Source organism: Coenobita brevimanus, chromosome 18 (assembly GCF_032717465.1).
Source record: "Coenobita brevimanus isolate Jiangsu-jjx chromosome 18, ASM3271746v2, whole genome shotgun sequence".
NCBI lineage: Eukaryota > Metazoa > Arthropoda > Malacostraca > Decapoda > Coenobitidae > Coenobita > Coenobita brevimanus.
The window spans coordinates 2494849-2512475 of record NC_136971.1 but is presented as its reverse complement, the minus strand read 5'-3'; the positions used below and the strand labels follow the sequence as shown (position 1 = coordinate 2512475).

General features: G+C 42.8%; 1 protein-coding gene across 1 annotated transcript in view; it reads right to left on the bottom strand.

Annotated features, from left to right (window-relative positions):
* The window catches only part of rad50 (DNA repair protein rad50), a 120772-nt gene that overhangs the window by 98697 nt on the left and 4448 nt on the right, over positions 1-17627 (bottom strand). The window contains exons 3-6 of the mRNA XM_080265983.1: positions 13230-13393; positions 5270-5368; positions 2571-2683; positions 342-554 (exon numbers count right to left, since the gene is read on the bottom strand). Coding sequence (XP_080122109.1) covers positions 342-554; positions 2571-2683; positions 5270-5368; positions 13230-13393 — 589 coding nt within the window. The remainder of the gene's footprint in view (positions 1-341; positions 555-2570; positions 2684-5269; positions 5369-13229; positions 13394-17627) is intronic.

The window sequence follows — 17627 nt, the reverse complement described above, 5'->3', positions numbered from 1 at the left end:
GGGAACAATGTTTGCTTTCTTCCAAATATCAAGTAGTTTACCTTGACTCAAGGATTTCTTGAAAATTAAAAATAATGATTTACTTAACTCCTCTGCACATTCACGTAGCTCCCAACATGAAATTTCATCAGGACCATTTGCTTTTCCTTTGTCTAATTTACTTAGCTCCTCCTATATTACTTTTTCTGATGTTTGTATATCTGGTAGTATGTGTGGGCATGCATGTTCCACATAATTTGTGTGTGTGTGTGTGTGTGTGTGTGTGTGTGTGTGTGTGTGTGTGTGTGTGTGTGTGTGTGTGTGTGAGAGAGAGAGAGAGAGAGAGAGAGACTGTTACTTACTAATTTCACCATTAATCTTGGCTATCTTTGACTCAATAGATGAAATTTTCCTAAGCCTCTCCAGAAGTGGTTGCAGCTCCTGGCTCAGCCTCTCCCTTTCCTCTTCGCAGGTTGCTTGCTGTTCCTGTGCCTTCCGTAGAAGTTCACGCTTCCGGTTAGCTTCATCTTTCCATTTCTTTATTTCAAACAGTACATCTTGCATATGCCTTACTTCTGCAAACAGAAAAAAGAAATATGTCATACGCATGATTAAAGTAGTTGGCATCAACATCATTTTAACCCTTATCCAGCACTTGAGAAAAGGGGTGGGGGATGGGAGGGACACAATTCCTGGCAAACTTTACACCTAATGTATGTAAATGATCAATATATCAAAATGCAGTTTCACTAGTTTTAATATTAAGAGTACAATAATATAGGCATGTGGAGGGACAGTAAGCTAGTTATTCCATCTACAAAAAATTATAGGTCAAACAAAAATAAAGAGGGCTTAAGCCCCCTCATGTCCCCTCAAATCTATCTATCTATCTATCTATAGAAGACAGGAAGAAATCAGTAGGATAGAAGTTGTGGAAGCAATGAAGAATGTTAAATCGGGGAAAGCCCCAGGAATTGATGGAGTGTGTGGCGAAATGCTGAAGCATGGGGGAGAGATAGTAGTAAAATGGATATGGAAGATGTGCAGATTGGCCTGGGAGGAAGGTAGAGTCCCGGAGGATTGGAAGTCAGGTATAATTATTCCCTTGTACAAAGGAAAGGGGGAAAAAGAAGTGTGTGGTAATCATAGGGGCATTTGTCTTCTTAGTATAATAGGAAAAGTGTATGGTAGGATACTTATAGACAGAGTTAGAGAAAGAACAGAGAAATTAGTTGGAGAAGAACAGGGAGGCTTTAGGAAGGGAAGAGGTTGTGTAGATCAGATATTCATTCTTAGATCTTTAGTGGAAAAGTTTCTAGAGAAGGGAAAGAAGTTGTATGCGGCTTTCATGGATTTGGAGAAAGCATATGACAGGGTGGATAGACAAGGATTGTGGAAATTTTTAAGAATATATGGAGTAGATGGGAAGTTGTTGAATGCTGTGAAGAGTATGTACGATGGTGCGAAGGCTGCAGTGCGTGTGGATGGTGAACTAAGTGAATTTTTCTCTTTGAGAGTTGGTTTGAAACAGGGATGTGTCATGTCTCCGTGGTTGTTCAATCTGTACATGGATGGGGTAATAAAAGAGGTACAAGGTAGGGTAGTGGATGTTGGAGTGGCCCTGGTGAGAGAGGATAGTGTTTGGAAACTCCCTGTACTGTTGTTTGCAGATGATACTGTGTTGTTGAGTGAAGACGAAGGGGAGCTGCAAGGTTTGGTGGATGAGTTTGAGAGAGTGTGTAAGAAACGGAACCTAAAGGTGAATGTAGGGAAGAGTAAAGTAATGGTCTTTGAGAGAGGTGAAGTTAGTGAATGTACAGTGAGGTTGAATGGTGAGGAATTGGAAAATGTCAGTACGTTTAAGTACTGTATTTGGGTAGTGTGATGAGTAAGGATGGAGGTTTGGAGGGTGAAGTGCTTGAAAGGGTACAGCAGGGAAGAAAGGTTGCTGGTTCCTTGAAAGCAGTGATAAGAAACAGGGAAGTGAGCATGGAAGTGAAAAAGTTACTACATGACAGTATTGTGATACCAACTCTAACGTACGGAAGTGAAGCTTGGACATTGTTGGAAGGACACAAGTCAAGAGTGAGAGCAGTGGAAATGAGTTATTTAAGAGGAGCCTGTGGAGTCACGTGGAGAGACAGGCTGACGAATGAGGATATAAAGGAGCGTTGTGGTGTGGATGTGGATGTGATAGGAAGCGTTATGAGGAACACACTGAGGTGGTTTGGCCATGTGGAGAGGATGGAGGGTGAAAGACTGACGAAGAGAGTGTATGTGAGTGAGGTGGAGGGGGGAAGAGGGAGGGGGAGGCTGAGGATGAGATGGAGGGATGGGGTGGAGAGGTATATGAGAGAGGGGGGTGTGAGTTTGGAGCAGGGCAGTGAAATGGCGGGGGACAGGGCGACTTGGAGGCAATTTGTTTGTGGCCACCCCAAACGGGATTGAGGCGTCTGGCAATAGATAGATAGATAGATAGGTAGATTAACTTCTACATTAACAAGTACAATAAATCATCTGAGAAAGAAACAATCACAATTTTTTATTTCTAAATCTTACAGCATATGATCAATTAGGCAGTAAATCCTTACTTGTTTTCATGTCCTGACGTTGCTTCTTTATTGTGTCTAAACATTTGATGTACTTTGTGGCACTAAAAATGGCATCAAATCTTTCTTTCACTTTTTTCCCTTCATCTAATGGCCTGGAAATAGAGAAAAAAGAAAAAAAAAAAAGAAGTGGTAGTACAGTAAGGATTTTCAGTTAATTCAATGAAAGTAGTAAGTTCGGTTAAGTATTTAGGTAACCGATGAGGAAGGATGGTAGTTTAGAGGATACAGTGCATGAAAGGGTACAGCAGGGAATGAATGTTGCTGGTATACTGAAAGCAGTGATTAAGAATGGGGGAGCATGGAAGTAAAAATATCATTGCATGAAAGTAACGTGATCCCCACTCTGATGTATACAAGGGAAGTCTGGACCCTATTGGAAGGGTATAAATTACGAGAGCAGTGAAATGGGTTACCTGAAAGGGGTATGTGGAGTTACATATAGACAAATGAGGAAGTGAGGAAGAGTTGTGGTATTGATGTGGATGTGTGGTATTCCAGGAGACAAATGTGATTTAAAATGTCAGTAGAAAGATCAAAACTTTAAATCAGGAGGCTGAATGAAAGCACAGGTCATGATGGCATTCACTCTACATTACTGAAGCATGGATCTGAGGAATTTTTAGGCCCTATTCACACTATAGGGACGGTCATGCTCCAGTCAAGCTCCACTCTCGCTCCACTCACAGTCCTTGTGCATTCACACAGCCGGTCCACTCTCGCTTCGCTCACGGTCCCGTCATCCCATCTCCCTCAACAGTAGAAGTGCTCCACCACTGATGGAGAATGTGCGACTTTTCACGAGCCGAGTTGGCAAGGATCGCCACTGCACTGGATGAAGAAGAAGAAAGAAGAAAACCATCCATCCATCATCCAATCCTACATTGCCCCAAGAGGAGCGTAGGAGCACGGGCCTAGGAAGTTGGTCCCGACATTTAAGATGAATGACCAGCCTCACTCATCCCTGAGTGGCATTATATAAGCAGTCAACCCCAACCATCCCTTGGATATAAACCTCCACCAGCTCAATCCGATTGGAGCGCAATAATTACCCACTAAACCACCGGGCGCCAAAATTTGGTTATATGGTTACCACCCAGCGTAGTAAATGGCTTCCTGGTGTACAGGAAACCATTTGGCTTGTCACTCACAGGGAGAAGGAAGAGGAAAGAATGAAGGAAAGAAAGACAGAAGAGGGAGTGTAAAGTCACCTGTAGGCAGAAGGACAAGGAAAGAAGGATGAAGGACAGGAAAGGGTAGACACCCGAGAGCAGCACTACATCGAGTGAGCGGATGGTAAGCACCCCCACCTACCACAAAAAGAATAACAATAAAACAACTTAGAAAACCAAGTCGAAAAGGGGGTTCATCCAATCTTGCAAGATAGGAAAAGTGAAGGGGAATTCCATACACTGTTTCCTCATTTGATTGATGATGAAAGTAAATTTCTCAGCTATTTTAGAATGAACACTGGAACATTTGAAAAAATACTATCAAAAACTGAAGATGACCTGAAAAAGGAAAACACATCATTCAGAGGGCTGAATCAAGACTGGAGTGGAGTGAGACCTTGGCGGGTGTTCACACTGTCGGTTCACTCGCTCATGGTCCACTCTCACTCCGGTCAAAACATCTTTTGAATGGATCGTGAGTGGAGCGTTCCTGGACTGTTACTGCCAATGTGAATGCTTCCACTGAAATGCATGTAATGATATTTGACCGGACCATGAGAGGAGCGCGACCGTCCCTAGTGTGTGAATTGGGCCTTAGGTGTCTTGGTGCATTTTATAAACACTTGTTACAGTCATTGTTACATACCAGTGGAAATGCCAAGGGGTAATGTTGTTCCCATTATTCATCCATCCATCCATCACCTAATCCTACGTTGCCCCATGAGGAGCGTAGAAGCCCGGGGCTAGGAAAGTTGGTCCTGGCATTTAAGATGAGAGTGACCAGCCTCACTCATCCCTGAGTGGCATTACGTGAGTAATAAACCCCAACCATCCCTTGGATATAAACCCTAACTGGCTCAATCCGATTGGAGCACCTTTATTACCCACTAAACCACCAGGAGACAAAATTTGGTTATATGGTTACCTCCCAGCACAGTGTATGGTTTCCTGGGTACAGGAAACCATTTGGACTGTCACTCAGTGTAGAGACCATTAGGCATCCTTACACTGAGTGAGTGGATGATGAGTGCGCTATCTACATTTTTTGATAATTATTATTTCAATAATTGGATTTTTTTTACAACCCTGCAGCATATTCCAAGTTCTTACCTCTCCCAAAGCTCCATCCATATGCAATATAAAGTGTATCCTGAAAAGCCATGAGAAACGTACACATCCTAGCCTCACCCCAACACTGAAATTAAACCACTCGCATCACCACCTATCTACCCTTAAAGAGGCTTCACAACATCATAACAGCATTCAACAACTTTCTATCCATACCAAACATATGCAGAACCTTCTATAATACTGCTTTATTTACCTTGCTCTATGCTTTTCCTAGAGCCATAAGTACCATATAAATTACAGTTCTTTCCCTAAGCTGTTGCACTAAGTATTCCAAACAGTAAACAGTATTTCCACACTTATTTCATACAAGAACTTGGTCAGTAACAGTTTTATCTCTGATAAACATTATGAAGTGCTATAAAAATTATTAACACTAACCAATTTGACTCCTCTTGGTGGCAAAAAATTACGTTGTTCAAGATTGGTTTACAGACTCCAAGGGAAGTGGTCATCATGGCCTCAAAGTCTGAACATTTACTGAAAAAGAGAAAACAAATAGTAAATAAATGAAACCCAGAGCCCTGTACATTGTTGCTGTTGTTGATCAAACCCAGTATGTCTGGCAGAGCAGACCCACCAACCTTAAGCAAGCAACCACCCCTGCAAGGCATTCCCGAGCAGTGAACTGATGATCTCTTGTGGCTGACAACACTTCATGTCGTGACGATGGGGGAAATGTGTGGAGGTTTGGTTCCTGGCTGGATGTCACAGTGGCATTTCTCCACTCGGTTAACAGGGGCACCATAGTAAGTGCCACTTCACCCCATAATTTGGTTATGGGTTACATGAACCCATTAAGTCTGTCATTCAATATAGAGCCACCTGAAGTGGAAAGAAGAGCAATAAAATGAGACAGGAGGAAAAGGTAGCGTAGAAAGAGAGGAGGGCAGACACAGAAACAGAATGATAAAGGAGATGGAAGAGGTAGGCAGTACTACATCAGGTTGAGTGAATGATGGTCACCACCACCTACCATGATAATGGCAGAAGCACAGATTTTCATCTAGCAGTGATAACAAAAGTCACTATAACCAAGTGCACGACAACCAATGGACCACTGTTCGAGGTCTGTTCAGAAAGTATCCGACCTTCGGTTCTAATAAAGTAAACAGTTACCTTGTTTAGCTTGAACAGTAGTCCCTCTCAAAGTAGGCCCCTTCTGACTTGACACCTGTAACCCAGCTTTCTTTCAACTGTGTGAAGCATTTTTCAATGCCAGTTTTTGGAATCTCTTGCAGGTGCGTCATCGCATTCATCATGATCTCTTTTCTCATCTCAAACCGGAAATCCTTCAGCGGAGTCTTAAGCTTGGGGAATAACCAAAAGTCACTCTGAGCCACATCCGATGAGTAGGGAGTTTGCCGGACCTGCATAATGTTGTGCTTGGCCGAAAGTTCCAGAATCTGTTGAGAAGAATGGGCTGGGGTGTTGTCATGGTGCGGATTCCAACTTGCCGCTTTCCAAAGGTCTGGTCTCTTCCGCCAAACTGTGTCACGAAGATGACAGATAACGCTGAGACAGTAATGTTTGTTGATACCCTGACCTTATGGTGCATGTTCATGATACAAAACACCACAGTAGTTGAAAAAAAACGTCAACATGCGAGCGCATTTCACCTTGCTGTGGACCTGTCGTGCTATTTTTTGGCTGAGGCGACCCTGCATGTTTCCATTGGGACAACTATGCTTTGGTTTCTGGGTTGTACATGTACACCAAAGTCTCATCTTCAGTGATAACAGTCTTCAGAAAGTCTGGATTGCAATATGCACACTCCAACACGTCCCGGGCAATGTTCATCTGAGAAAAAGATCATGACGAGTGCAACGAAGCACCTACAGGAGATACCAAAAACCAACTTTGAAAAATGTTTCATGCAGTGGAAAGAATGCTGGGTTACATGTGTCAACCAAAAAGAGGCCTACTTTGAAGATGACTAGTGTTCTTGCTGAGATGGTTAGTTATTTTTTTGGAGCCTAAGGTTGGATACTTTCTGAACAGACCTCGTTCAAGTTTCCAACTCATCTAAATTGACATTTATTTCACTTCAAGCCACTTCACTTACTGCTTACCACCAACAATAAGTCTAAAAAACAAGTTTCCAACTCACCTTAGCTGGTAGTTATTTCACTTCACTGCACATCTCTTGCTGCTTGAACTCCAACAACACACTACTGTACTATTCCATTAACACACTTGGCAGTGATGAGTTCAAAGGCCATTTTGGAACAAACAAATGTCTGTAAGCTTGCATGTAGGCAATCATATAAGTGAAAATAGCGATCATATATCGACCAGTGAGACTTCACACTGGATCATAATGACCATACTGTATATCCAAAAATGCTATCATATACAGTAATTCCTCAATTATCCAAATGTTCCATATCTGTTTAGGCTCCATATCCAGATGTTACACCTTGGCTCTATTATGCCTGCATCCGGATTTATTTGTCCATAACTGGACATAAAAATTCCAGCTTCGGTAGCCAGAAAAAAAACTGTGTTGGATAGCTCACCGGCCTCTCTGTTCGCGCACAGGTAATAGACCATAACCCACAAGCGAATCAAACAAGGCTGTCTGACTCCCTACCGAATGATCAAAACCCCCCAGCAACCCCGATCATCGGTAACATACCGGTGGTGCGCGAAGAAGACAAAGCGTAACCCACAAGCTGAGTGAGAATGGCTGTCCAGATCCCTACCAAATGGTCAAAATCCCCCGGCCACCCCGACCAGCAGTAACATACTGGCTGTGCATGAGGAAGACAGTGCGTAACCCACAGGCTGAACGAGAATGGCTGTGCGGATCCCTACCAAAAAGTCACAATTCCCCAGTCACTCTGGCCAGCCTACAAAGTAAAACACTGAGTGGCTCACCAGCTTCTCTGTCCACAAACAGGTAACAGACCATAAGCCACAAGCAAACATGGCTGTCCGGCTCCCTACTGAATGGTCAAAATACCCCGGCCACTCCGATCACTGGTAATATTCCAGCAGCACGCGAGGAAGACAGAGTACAACCCACAAGCTGAGCAAGATTGGTTGTCCAGCTCCCTACCAAATGGTCGAAATTCCCCGGCCGCCAGGATCAGTCAGAAACTCCCAGAAATGCATGGCCATCCGCCCCCTTACCAAATGGTCAAAGTCGCATCACCACCCAGATTACTTGGCCACTCCTTAGGCCCATGATCTACGGGGACCCAGTGTTTCTGCCACACTGTGACATCTGCCTGGGCGAGCTAAAAGGACCATTGCGTTTGTAGGTCAGCATGCTGCTCTCTGCTTGCATACTCAGAGACAAGCATGGGTAGAGACATGGCAACATCATACCCTCCCCAGCAATACCGCACCTCAGTTCGTGCCTTTGTCTCTCCGCATGTGGACATGCTTGGCTGATGTTTAACACTGGCAGCTTCCACTGTTGCGTTTCTGATGGTGCCCTACCTTTTGCGGGCTTTAATTCTTGTCTGTGGTGTTCTCGTGTATGTGATAATGGCCCCACCACCACCAAAGAAATGCAAGAGGAGGGTTTTGACTATCGAGAAGAAGCGTGAGACTGGGCAAGGCTGACATGGGCGGGACAATTTCACGCATTCTGCTTGAATTTGACATGGCCTGTTCAACTTTACTTGATATCATCAAATATGTCTGTTGGAATACAAAATTTTCATAATTACCTGGTAACCATTCCTAACCATCAATTTCTGTCCTTATGATTATGACATTTTACAAAATTCAAACAACAATCTATGTTATTTTAGCTAAATTTACACTGAAATATACACTCTCATCTCAAATGTCACGACCAACTTGCCTAGCCCCAGGCTCCTATGCTCCTCATGGGGCAATACAGGATTGGATGATGGATGAATAGATCGATACACTGAAATACATTTATCAACAATGAATTATTCAGAATATTACCCAAGCAGAACCAACAACTTATATCCATTACTGACATCTTTGAAGGCTCTTTCTAAGTGGGTATGGAGTGTATAAAATATCACTACGTTTTGGGCTTGTTGGTATGTGCGGAGGCTGGTTGTTGCGAGGCAAAAGTCACCACTGTTATCAATACATACTCAGTGACCTACTGCACTCTAAGCCCCAGTATCTTTAATCACGGCCATATCATATTGCTTATAAAAGCTCCAACATGCTTGCATGTGTCAGTCTTGGTCACCTAATGGAGATCTGCCACACTACTCAACCTTGGGCAGCCTCCCTACCCTATCCAGACATATCTTCACTTACAAAACACCTATCTGGGGTGATTTCGTGCACTTGCAGTATGCCAAAAAGTAATAAAGAACCATTCCCCCCCCCCCTCATCTCAACTCTGAGACAGAATTTTGGACAAGTTCCCTTTTTCTAAACAGTTGCAGGTCCAAAGCAACATTTAGCATGTCTTCTTATACAGGGATATTCCTGTTATTTGTAGATATATATTTTACCTCCTCAACCACAATGTTTGTTTCATTTCATAAAAGCTGCAACAAGTTTCCATGAATCAGCCTTTGCCACCTAATGGTAGTTCTCCACACTGCTCGTTCTCTGGCAGACTCCCTATTCAGTCCCCTATCCCTGAGGTCACACTCTATGACCTTGTGCCAGGTCTTTTTTGGTCTGTCTCTCACAACCCTACCCCCTACATTCACACTTCTCAATTTCCGCATCCAATTATCATCCATCCTCTCCACATGCCCAAACAATCTCAATCTGCCCCCACCCCCTCATCACTACACCAATACATTCAAGTCCCATCCCTCCTCTCAACTCTGCAATCATAAACCTAGCCCCTCCTTGGCCTTGCATTCCAGGATGCACAACTTGTCCATCTAACCATTGCCATCTCCCTATGTGTGAGCCTATGAATATCCTCCTCATTCACTGCTTAGTTCTCACTACCATACAGCATTACATTCCTAATACATGCAGCATACAATGATCCCTTAGCATGGAGGGAGAGCCCTCTTGATGTCAGGAGAGGCAACAGCTCCTTGGACTTCCTCCAACCACTCCTCATCATAACCAAAGAGCCAGCCCCTCCTCCAGCACATATGTCCCACAAATAACAAAACTCTTCCACACACTCAAGAGACTCACCAGACCAAACACTCAAGAGACTCACGAGAAAGATCAAGTAGTGGACACATTAACGTACAGATGTGATAATTTGGTACAACTTGAACGAAAATTTAAAAATAACTATCTATCTATCTATCTATTGCCAGACGCCTTAATCCCGTAACGGGTGCCCACAAACAAATCGCCTCCATGTCACCCTGTCCCCCGCCATTTCACTGCCCTGTTCCCAGCTCACATCCTCTCATATACCTCTCCACTCCATCCCACCATCTCATCCTTGGCCTCCCCCTCCCTCTCCCCCACTCCACCTCACTCACATACACTCTCCTTATCAGAATCTCATTCTCCATCTCTCCCTATGCCCAAACCACCTCAGTGTGTTTCTCCTAATCCTTCCTATCACATGCACATCCACACCACAACACTTCTTCACCTCCTCATTTGTCAGTCTGTCTCTCAATGCAACTCCACATGCTCCTCTCAAATAACTCATTTCCACTGCTCTCACTCTTGACTTCTGTCCCTCCAACAACGTCCAAGCTTCACTTCCATGTGTTAAGAGTTGGTATCACACTACTGTCATGTAGTAACTTTTTCATTTCCATGATCACTTCCCTGTTTCTTATCACTGCCTTCAAGGAATCAGCAACCATTCTTCCTTGTTGTACCCTTTCAAGCACATCACCCTCCAAACTTCCATCCTTCCTCATCACACGACCCAAATACAGTACAATCCCAGTTAACCGGGTGGCTTGGGGAATTTACCTTCCCGGTTACAGATTTTTCCCGTATTTCTGATTTTCAAGTCAAATCTTTACAAAGGCTATCACAGCAGTAAATACAGTTCAGGTACTCACTAGTCACATTAGGGGTTACACTAAGAGATTCCGCCTGAAAAACTGCCTTGTAAACACACACCATGGTCATAACGCACGAGTGCATTGTCTAGCAACTAGCAGTACTGCAAATTACACCAGTCCATTGTTTACTGAATTACTGTATTCATTATACAGTATGTACTGTACTCATAAAAATTGAAAAATAAAATATAGAAATAAAAGCTTGAACATTTATTAGTGAACTGATGATGTGTTAAGACTGCACTGTAGAATTATCACAACACCTGTGCCCCCACGTGAGTTTGTTTACGTTTCCGACTGTTCTTCTTCTTCCCTACCTGACCTCCATCACTCCACCCCTCACCCGCCACTCAGCTGTTTTGCAGAAAATAAAATAAATGATGTACGTATGAAATGCAGGCATATTACCTGTATTTATTTATTTTTCTTCCAACAAAGTAAACTTTTATTCCTATTAACATTTCTATTCAGCCATTAGTGTTTTATAATGTTCGCCTTTTTCAAGTCTGTTGCATATGTCCAGCTTCTGTTTCAAGGTAAGCACGATACGCTTACGTTTAGTTTGCACTTTAGGCATTTTGGAGTGTACAAATTACCGTCTATCAGAGGAACACAATAGCAAGAGACCTTGTTTACTGTCTGGTGGCAAAACGCAGACTGGTGATTTTTGGAAGGTGTGGAGGATGACTGAATTCAAGTAGGGGAAAGAGGGGGAGAGGAGGGGTGGTTAAGAGGATTTGCTAGGGATTTACATCAGCCGGAAATGCCTTCACCTCGCTTTGTCTGACTTCCCCCAGCCTCGTGTGACACAATCAAACGGCGGTTTGGCGGTCCATTCAAATTGGCGCACAGTTATAACTTACTGACATTTTTACCAGCCCTTGAATTTTCCCGTTGTTCTGAGTATTCCGTTTGTCTGGATACCGGATTGCTGGGATTGTACTGTACTTAAATGCATTCACATTTTCCATTTCCTCTTCATCCAACCTCACTGTACATTCACTGACTTCACTTCTCTCAAAGACAATAACTTTACTCTTCCCTACATTCACCTTTAGATTCTATTTCTTACACACTCTCCAAACTCATCCGCCAAACCATGCAGCCCCCCTTCGTCTTCACTTAGCAACACAGTATCATCTACAAACAACAGTATAGGGAGTTTCCAAACACTCTCCCCCTCTCATTAGGGCCACTCCAACATCCACTGCCCTACCTTATATCTCTTTTATAACCTCAGCCATATACAGATTCAACAACCATGGAGACATGACACATCCCTCTTCCAATCCAACCTTCAAGAAGAAGAATTCACTCAGTTCACTTTCCACAAACACTGCAGCCTTAGCACCCTCATACATACTCTTCACAGCATTCAACAATTTCCCATCTACTCCACATATTCTTAACACTTTCCACAATCCTTGTCTATCCACCCTGTCATAGGCTTTCTCCAAATCCATGAAGGCTGCATACAACTTCTTTCCCTTCTCTAGAAATTTTTCCACTAGAGATCTAAGAATGAATATCTGATCTACACAGACTCTTCCCTTCCTAAAGCCTTCCTGTTCTTCTCCAACTAATTCCTCTGTTATTTCTCTAACTCTGTCAATAAGCATCCTACCATATACTTTTCCTATTACACTAAGAAGACAAATGCCCCTATGATTACCACACACTTCTTTTTCCCCTTTTCCTTTGTACAAGGGAATAATTATACCCGACTTCGAATCCTCCGGGACTCTACCTTCCTCCCACGCCAATCTGCACATCTTCCCCATCCATTCTACTACTATCTCTCCCCCATGCTTCAGCATTTCACCACACACTCCATCAATTCCTGGGGCTTTCCCCATTTTGACTTTCTTCACTGCTTTCACAACATCCATCCTACTTATTTCTTCCTCTCTCCTCACATCCCTCCTCCATCCAGCCATTCCCCAGCCACTTATACTCACATTACTTTCATTCTCTATCTTCAACAATTACTTGAAGTGTTCTCTCCATCTGATCATTTTTTCTCCCTTCTCCTCTAGCAATTACCATTTTCATCCTTCACTCCCCGACGTGCTTCTTTACCACCCTGTCTAACTCTCTTTACCTCTTTCCAGAACATTTTCTTACATTCCCTCCACTTTCCACTCAAATTCCTTCCAAATTCCTCATCCACTCTCTTCTTAGTCTCCTACTAATCTTTTCACCTCTCTCTTCCTCTCTACATATAGTCCTCTCTTCCGTCTTTCAACTTCTTCCACGCCCCTGTTTCTCACCCACTCATTATATGCTTTCTTCTTTTGTGCCACAGCCTCTCTCACCTCTTCAGTCCATGAAAATGGGAATTTTATAAAAATGTGTATGGGAAACACTGACGAAAGATAAAGACCACTAACCTGGACAAGTTAACAAGTTCTCCACTATTATCTCGCTTGCTCATGGTAGTATCCAAGGTCTTGCATTCTATTTTCTTAACCCTTTGTCTGGCTTCCATGGACCGGGATATCACTATCTGCTGTCCTCGTGTGTCTTGGAACAGCAGTTTAATCTGACCACGCACCTAAGGCAGGAAAGTACCAAACACTAAAACATGATGCCCTTCAATTGGTCCACTGCAAAAGCACAAACTTTATCTTTCAATTAAACTAAACTATATTTTAAAAATACAGAACAAAATAACAAGGTGGGGGAAAAAAAAAAAAAAATCTAATTTACCATTACTATGTTGTTACCTATAGGGCAAAAATATCAACACAAAGTACAAGATGTAATTCACTGTGTGGTAAGAAATGAGGGCTGTAGCTGCTTGATACATGATTACAGTGTGTGTGTGTGTGTGTGTGTGTGTGTGTGTGTGCGCGCGCGCGCATTTCATACCTGCCAATTCCAATCATTAAAAATTATAAAGTTCACCAAAGACCCCAGATCTAGTGAGAATGATACATTAGTGTGGAGGAAAAAAAAAAAAAAGCTTAGATTCATGTTGATTACTGTATATACTTTAAAGTACTGTACTGTACTGCAGTTTCTCTAAAAAAAGAATGAAAACCCATATTATTTAGCTATGAGCCAAATGATATACCTCTTAAAATTTAATACTGTAATGTATTATAAGGCAGGCTAAATATTACTTCATTTGTCCATTCATCATCTAATCCAGCGTTGCCCCATGAGGAGCGTAGGAACCCCGGGATGGGGAAGTTGGTCCTGACATTTAAGATGAGAGTGACCAGCCTCACTGATCCTTGAATGGCATTAGGTGAGCAATAAACCCTAACCACCCCTTGGATATAAACCTGCACAAGCTCAATCCGATTGGAGTGCCATAACTGCTCACTTCATCAGGCGACATAATTTAATTACAGTATATGGTTATGGTTACAGGACCACCCAACATAGTATAGTAAATGGTTTCCTAGTGTACACGAAACCATTTGGCTTGTCACTCGGTGTAGTCACCAAATACACAGAAGGAAGAGGAAAGAATGAAGGAAAGAAAGACAGAAGAAGAAGGATGGAAAGAACGAGGAGAGGAAAGGGCAAGCACCTGAGAGCAGCACTACATCGAGTGAGTGGATGGTGAGAGCCTCCACAAAACTATGAGAATATTTCAGCCATTTAACAGATTTTTTACTAAAATAGTAAACAAAATGCATTTCTCTTAAGCATTCTGCATGCAAATACATTTTATGAATATGATACAATGTTTAATTCAGTTATGCATAACGCATGTTTAAAGTCAAGCACTTAAAAAATAAGAAGTAAAAATGTTATTAACAGATACTCTATATTTACTTTGTTGTTTTGTATAATCGCAATAAGAAAGTATAAGTGGCTGGGGAATGGCTGGGAACAGAAGGGAGGTGAGAAGACAGGAAGGAATCAGTAGCATGGAAGTACTGGAAGCAATAATGAAAGTCAAAATGGGGAAAGCCCCAGGAATTGATGGAGTGTGTGGTGAAATGCTGAAGCATGGGGGAGAGATAGCAGTAAAATGGGTATGGAGTATGTGCAGATTGGCTTGAAATGGAGGTAAGAGTCCCAGGGGATTGGAAGTCAGGTATAATTATTCCCCAGAACAAAGGAAAAAGGGAAAAAGATGTGTTTGGTAATCATAAGGGCATTTGTCTTCTTAGTGTAACAGGAAAAGTATATGGTAGGATATTTAGGGACCAAGTTTGGGAAACAACAGAGGAATCAGTTGGAGAAGAACAGGGAGGTTTTAGGAAGGGAAGAGGCTGTGTAGATCAGATATTCATTCTCATGTCTTTAGTGGAAAAGTTTCTAGAGAAGGGAAAGAAGTTGTATGCAGCCTTCATGAATTTGGAGAAAGCATCTGACAGGGTGGATAGAAAAGGAATGTGGACAGTATTAAGAATATATGAAGTCAACGGGAAATTGTTAAATGCCGTGAGGAGTATGTATGAGGGTGCTAAGGCTGCAGTGCATGTGGTTAGTGAACTGAGTGAATTTTTCTACCTGAATGTTGGATTGCTACTGGGATGTCATGTCCCCATGGCTGTTCAATCTGTATATAGATGGGGTTATGACAGAGATTCAAGGTAGGGCGGTGGATGCTGGAGGGGCCCTAATGAGAGAAGGCAGTGTCTGGAAACTCCGTGTACTGTTGTTTGCAAATGATACTGAATTGTTAAGTGAAGACGAGGGGGAACCGCAAGTTTTGGTGAATAAGTCTGGGAGTATGTGTAAATGGTGAATGTAGGGAAGAGTAGAGTTATGGTTTTTAAAAGTCACTGAATGTAGAGTGAGGCTGGATGAGGAGGAAATGGAAAATGTGAGTGTGTTTAAGTACTTGGGTATTGTGATGAGTATGGATGGAAGTTTAGAGGGTGAAGTGCTTGAAAGGGTACAACAGGGAAGAAAGGTTGCTGGTTCTTTGAAAGCAGTGATAAGGAATAGGGAGGTGAGGATAGGAGTAAAAAAAAGTCACCACATGACAGTATTGTAACACCAACTCTAACATACGGAAGTGAAGCTTGGACCTTGCTGGAAGGACACAAGTCAAGAGTGAGAGCAGTGAAAATGAGGTATCTGAAAGGAACATATGGAGTTACATGGAGAGACAGACTGACAACTTAGAAAGAGAAGGAGCACTGTGGTGTGAATGTAAATGTGATAGGAAGCATTACGAGAAATACACTGAGGTGGTTTGGCCATGTGGAGAGGATGGAGAGTGAGAGACTAACAAGGAGAGTGTATGCAAGTGAGGTGGAGGTGGGAAGAGGGAAGGGGAGGCTGAGGATGAGATGGAGGGATGGAGTGGAGAGATATAGGAGAGAGGGGTGTGTGAGCTAGGAGCTAGGCAGTAAAATGGCTTTGGACAGGGCAACATGAAGACAGTTTGTTTATGGCCACCCCTTACGGGATTGAGGCATCTGGCAATACACAGATAGAATGTAAAATTTGTAAGAAAAACAAAAAACTCTTCTTCATCATCATCCAGACCTCCTTTTCCAACCTAGGGCAAGGTGAGGAGCAGCATTGTCCAGACACCCTTAAGTCTGCCCAATCCAATAGGCCACGCTTCCATTCACTCATCATTCAAGCCCCAGGAATCCTGGCTCTATCGCATATGACCAAAACATTCATCACATTCTGTAGCTTCACATAAACATATCCGTTATGGTCAATACGGACATTGTCACATTAAAAAGGGGGTGCCAAATCCCTGATCATGCATTTCTTCTAATGACATTCAACCAACCAGCTCAATCTCTTGTCAGTCTCCTAGCCTCACCGACTTCCAAACCTGTCTTCCTCACACACTCATCCACCATATCCCTCCACCTTCTCCTTGGCCTACCTCACCTCCTCCCTCCTTAAAGTTCTCTCAAATATACCATTTTGACCACTCTATTGCTATCCATTCTCTCCACATGACCATACCATCTCAGTACACTCTCTTCAATTCTAAAGTCCACAGACTTCCTCACTCATCTTTCATGAATCACATTGTTTCATATCCTATCCACTTTCTATACCCCACATACATTCCTCAGCAGTCCCATCTCCACTGCTCTCATGTCACAAGTTGGCGCGATTAAGTATTTGAATAAACTTGTGACATTAACTTTGGTGGGAAACCGCGAATTCTAGTGGAATCCCAGTATTTATCACTCAGTTTAACCGAGACGTATTCACCCAATCGGGAATGTTTTCAGGACATTTTTCACTATTTCATAAGTGATCATCTTTGTGCGAGACATTAGCACCTCCGCTGAGCGATTTATTATGGGCGTTTTTCGCTCATTCTAGCCGTTAGCAAGTGTGGCTCGACACTCGCCTCTTTCTAACGATTTGAAGTCAGTCAAGATTTGAGCGCCGTGGAAGCAGGTAGTGTGTGTGGCAGCGTCCTTCCTCAGCAACGACGCCTAGTTCCCGCCACCGCCGTATCCCCACCTAGCGTGATTGGTGAGAGGCTCAGCGTGTGCAACGTCCTTCCTCAGCAACGACGCCCAGTCATCCGCTCTGTCCACTTTTCTGACCAGTATTTCTTTTTGTTTTTTCCTAGGCTTAAGAGTTAGCTTTTGAGTGCGATCTCCTTATTTTGAATTCATTTTGAAATGTAACGTAAATTTATTTCATCGTATCAATAAATTTAACAGTTCTTTTTCTTGAGCTTAATGTAATGTAAACTCATGTTTTATTTTCCATATTAAGCTTATTTCACTTATAGCTCCTAGTTTGCATAAACGCTTTGCATTAATCACAACTGGTATTTAGGCCAGTCCTTTTTATTAACTTAAATCCATTGTGCCATCTAGGAGTTAACT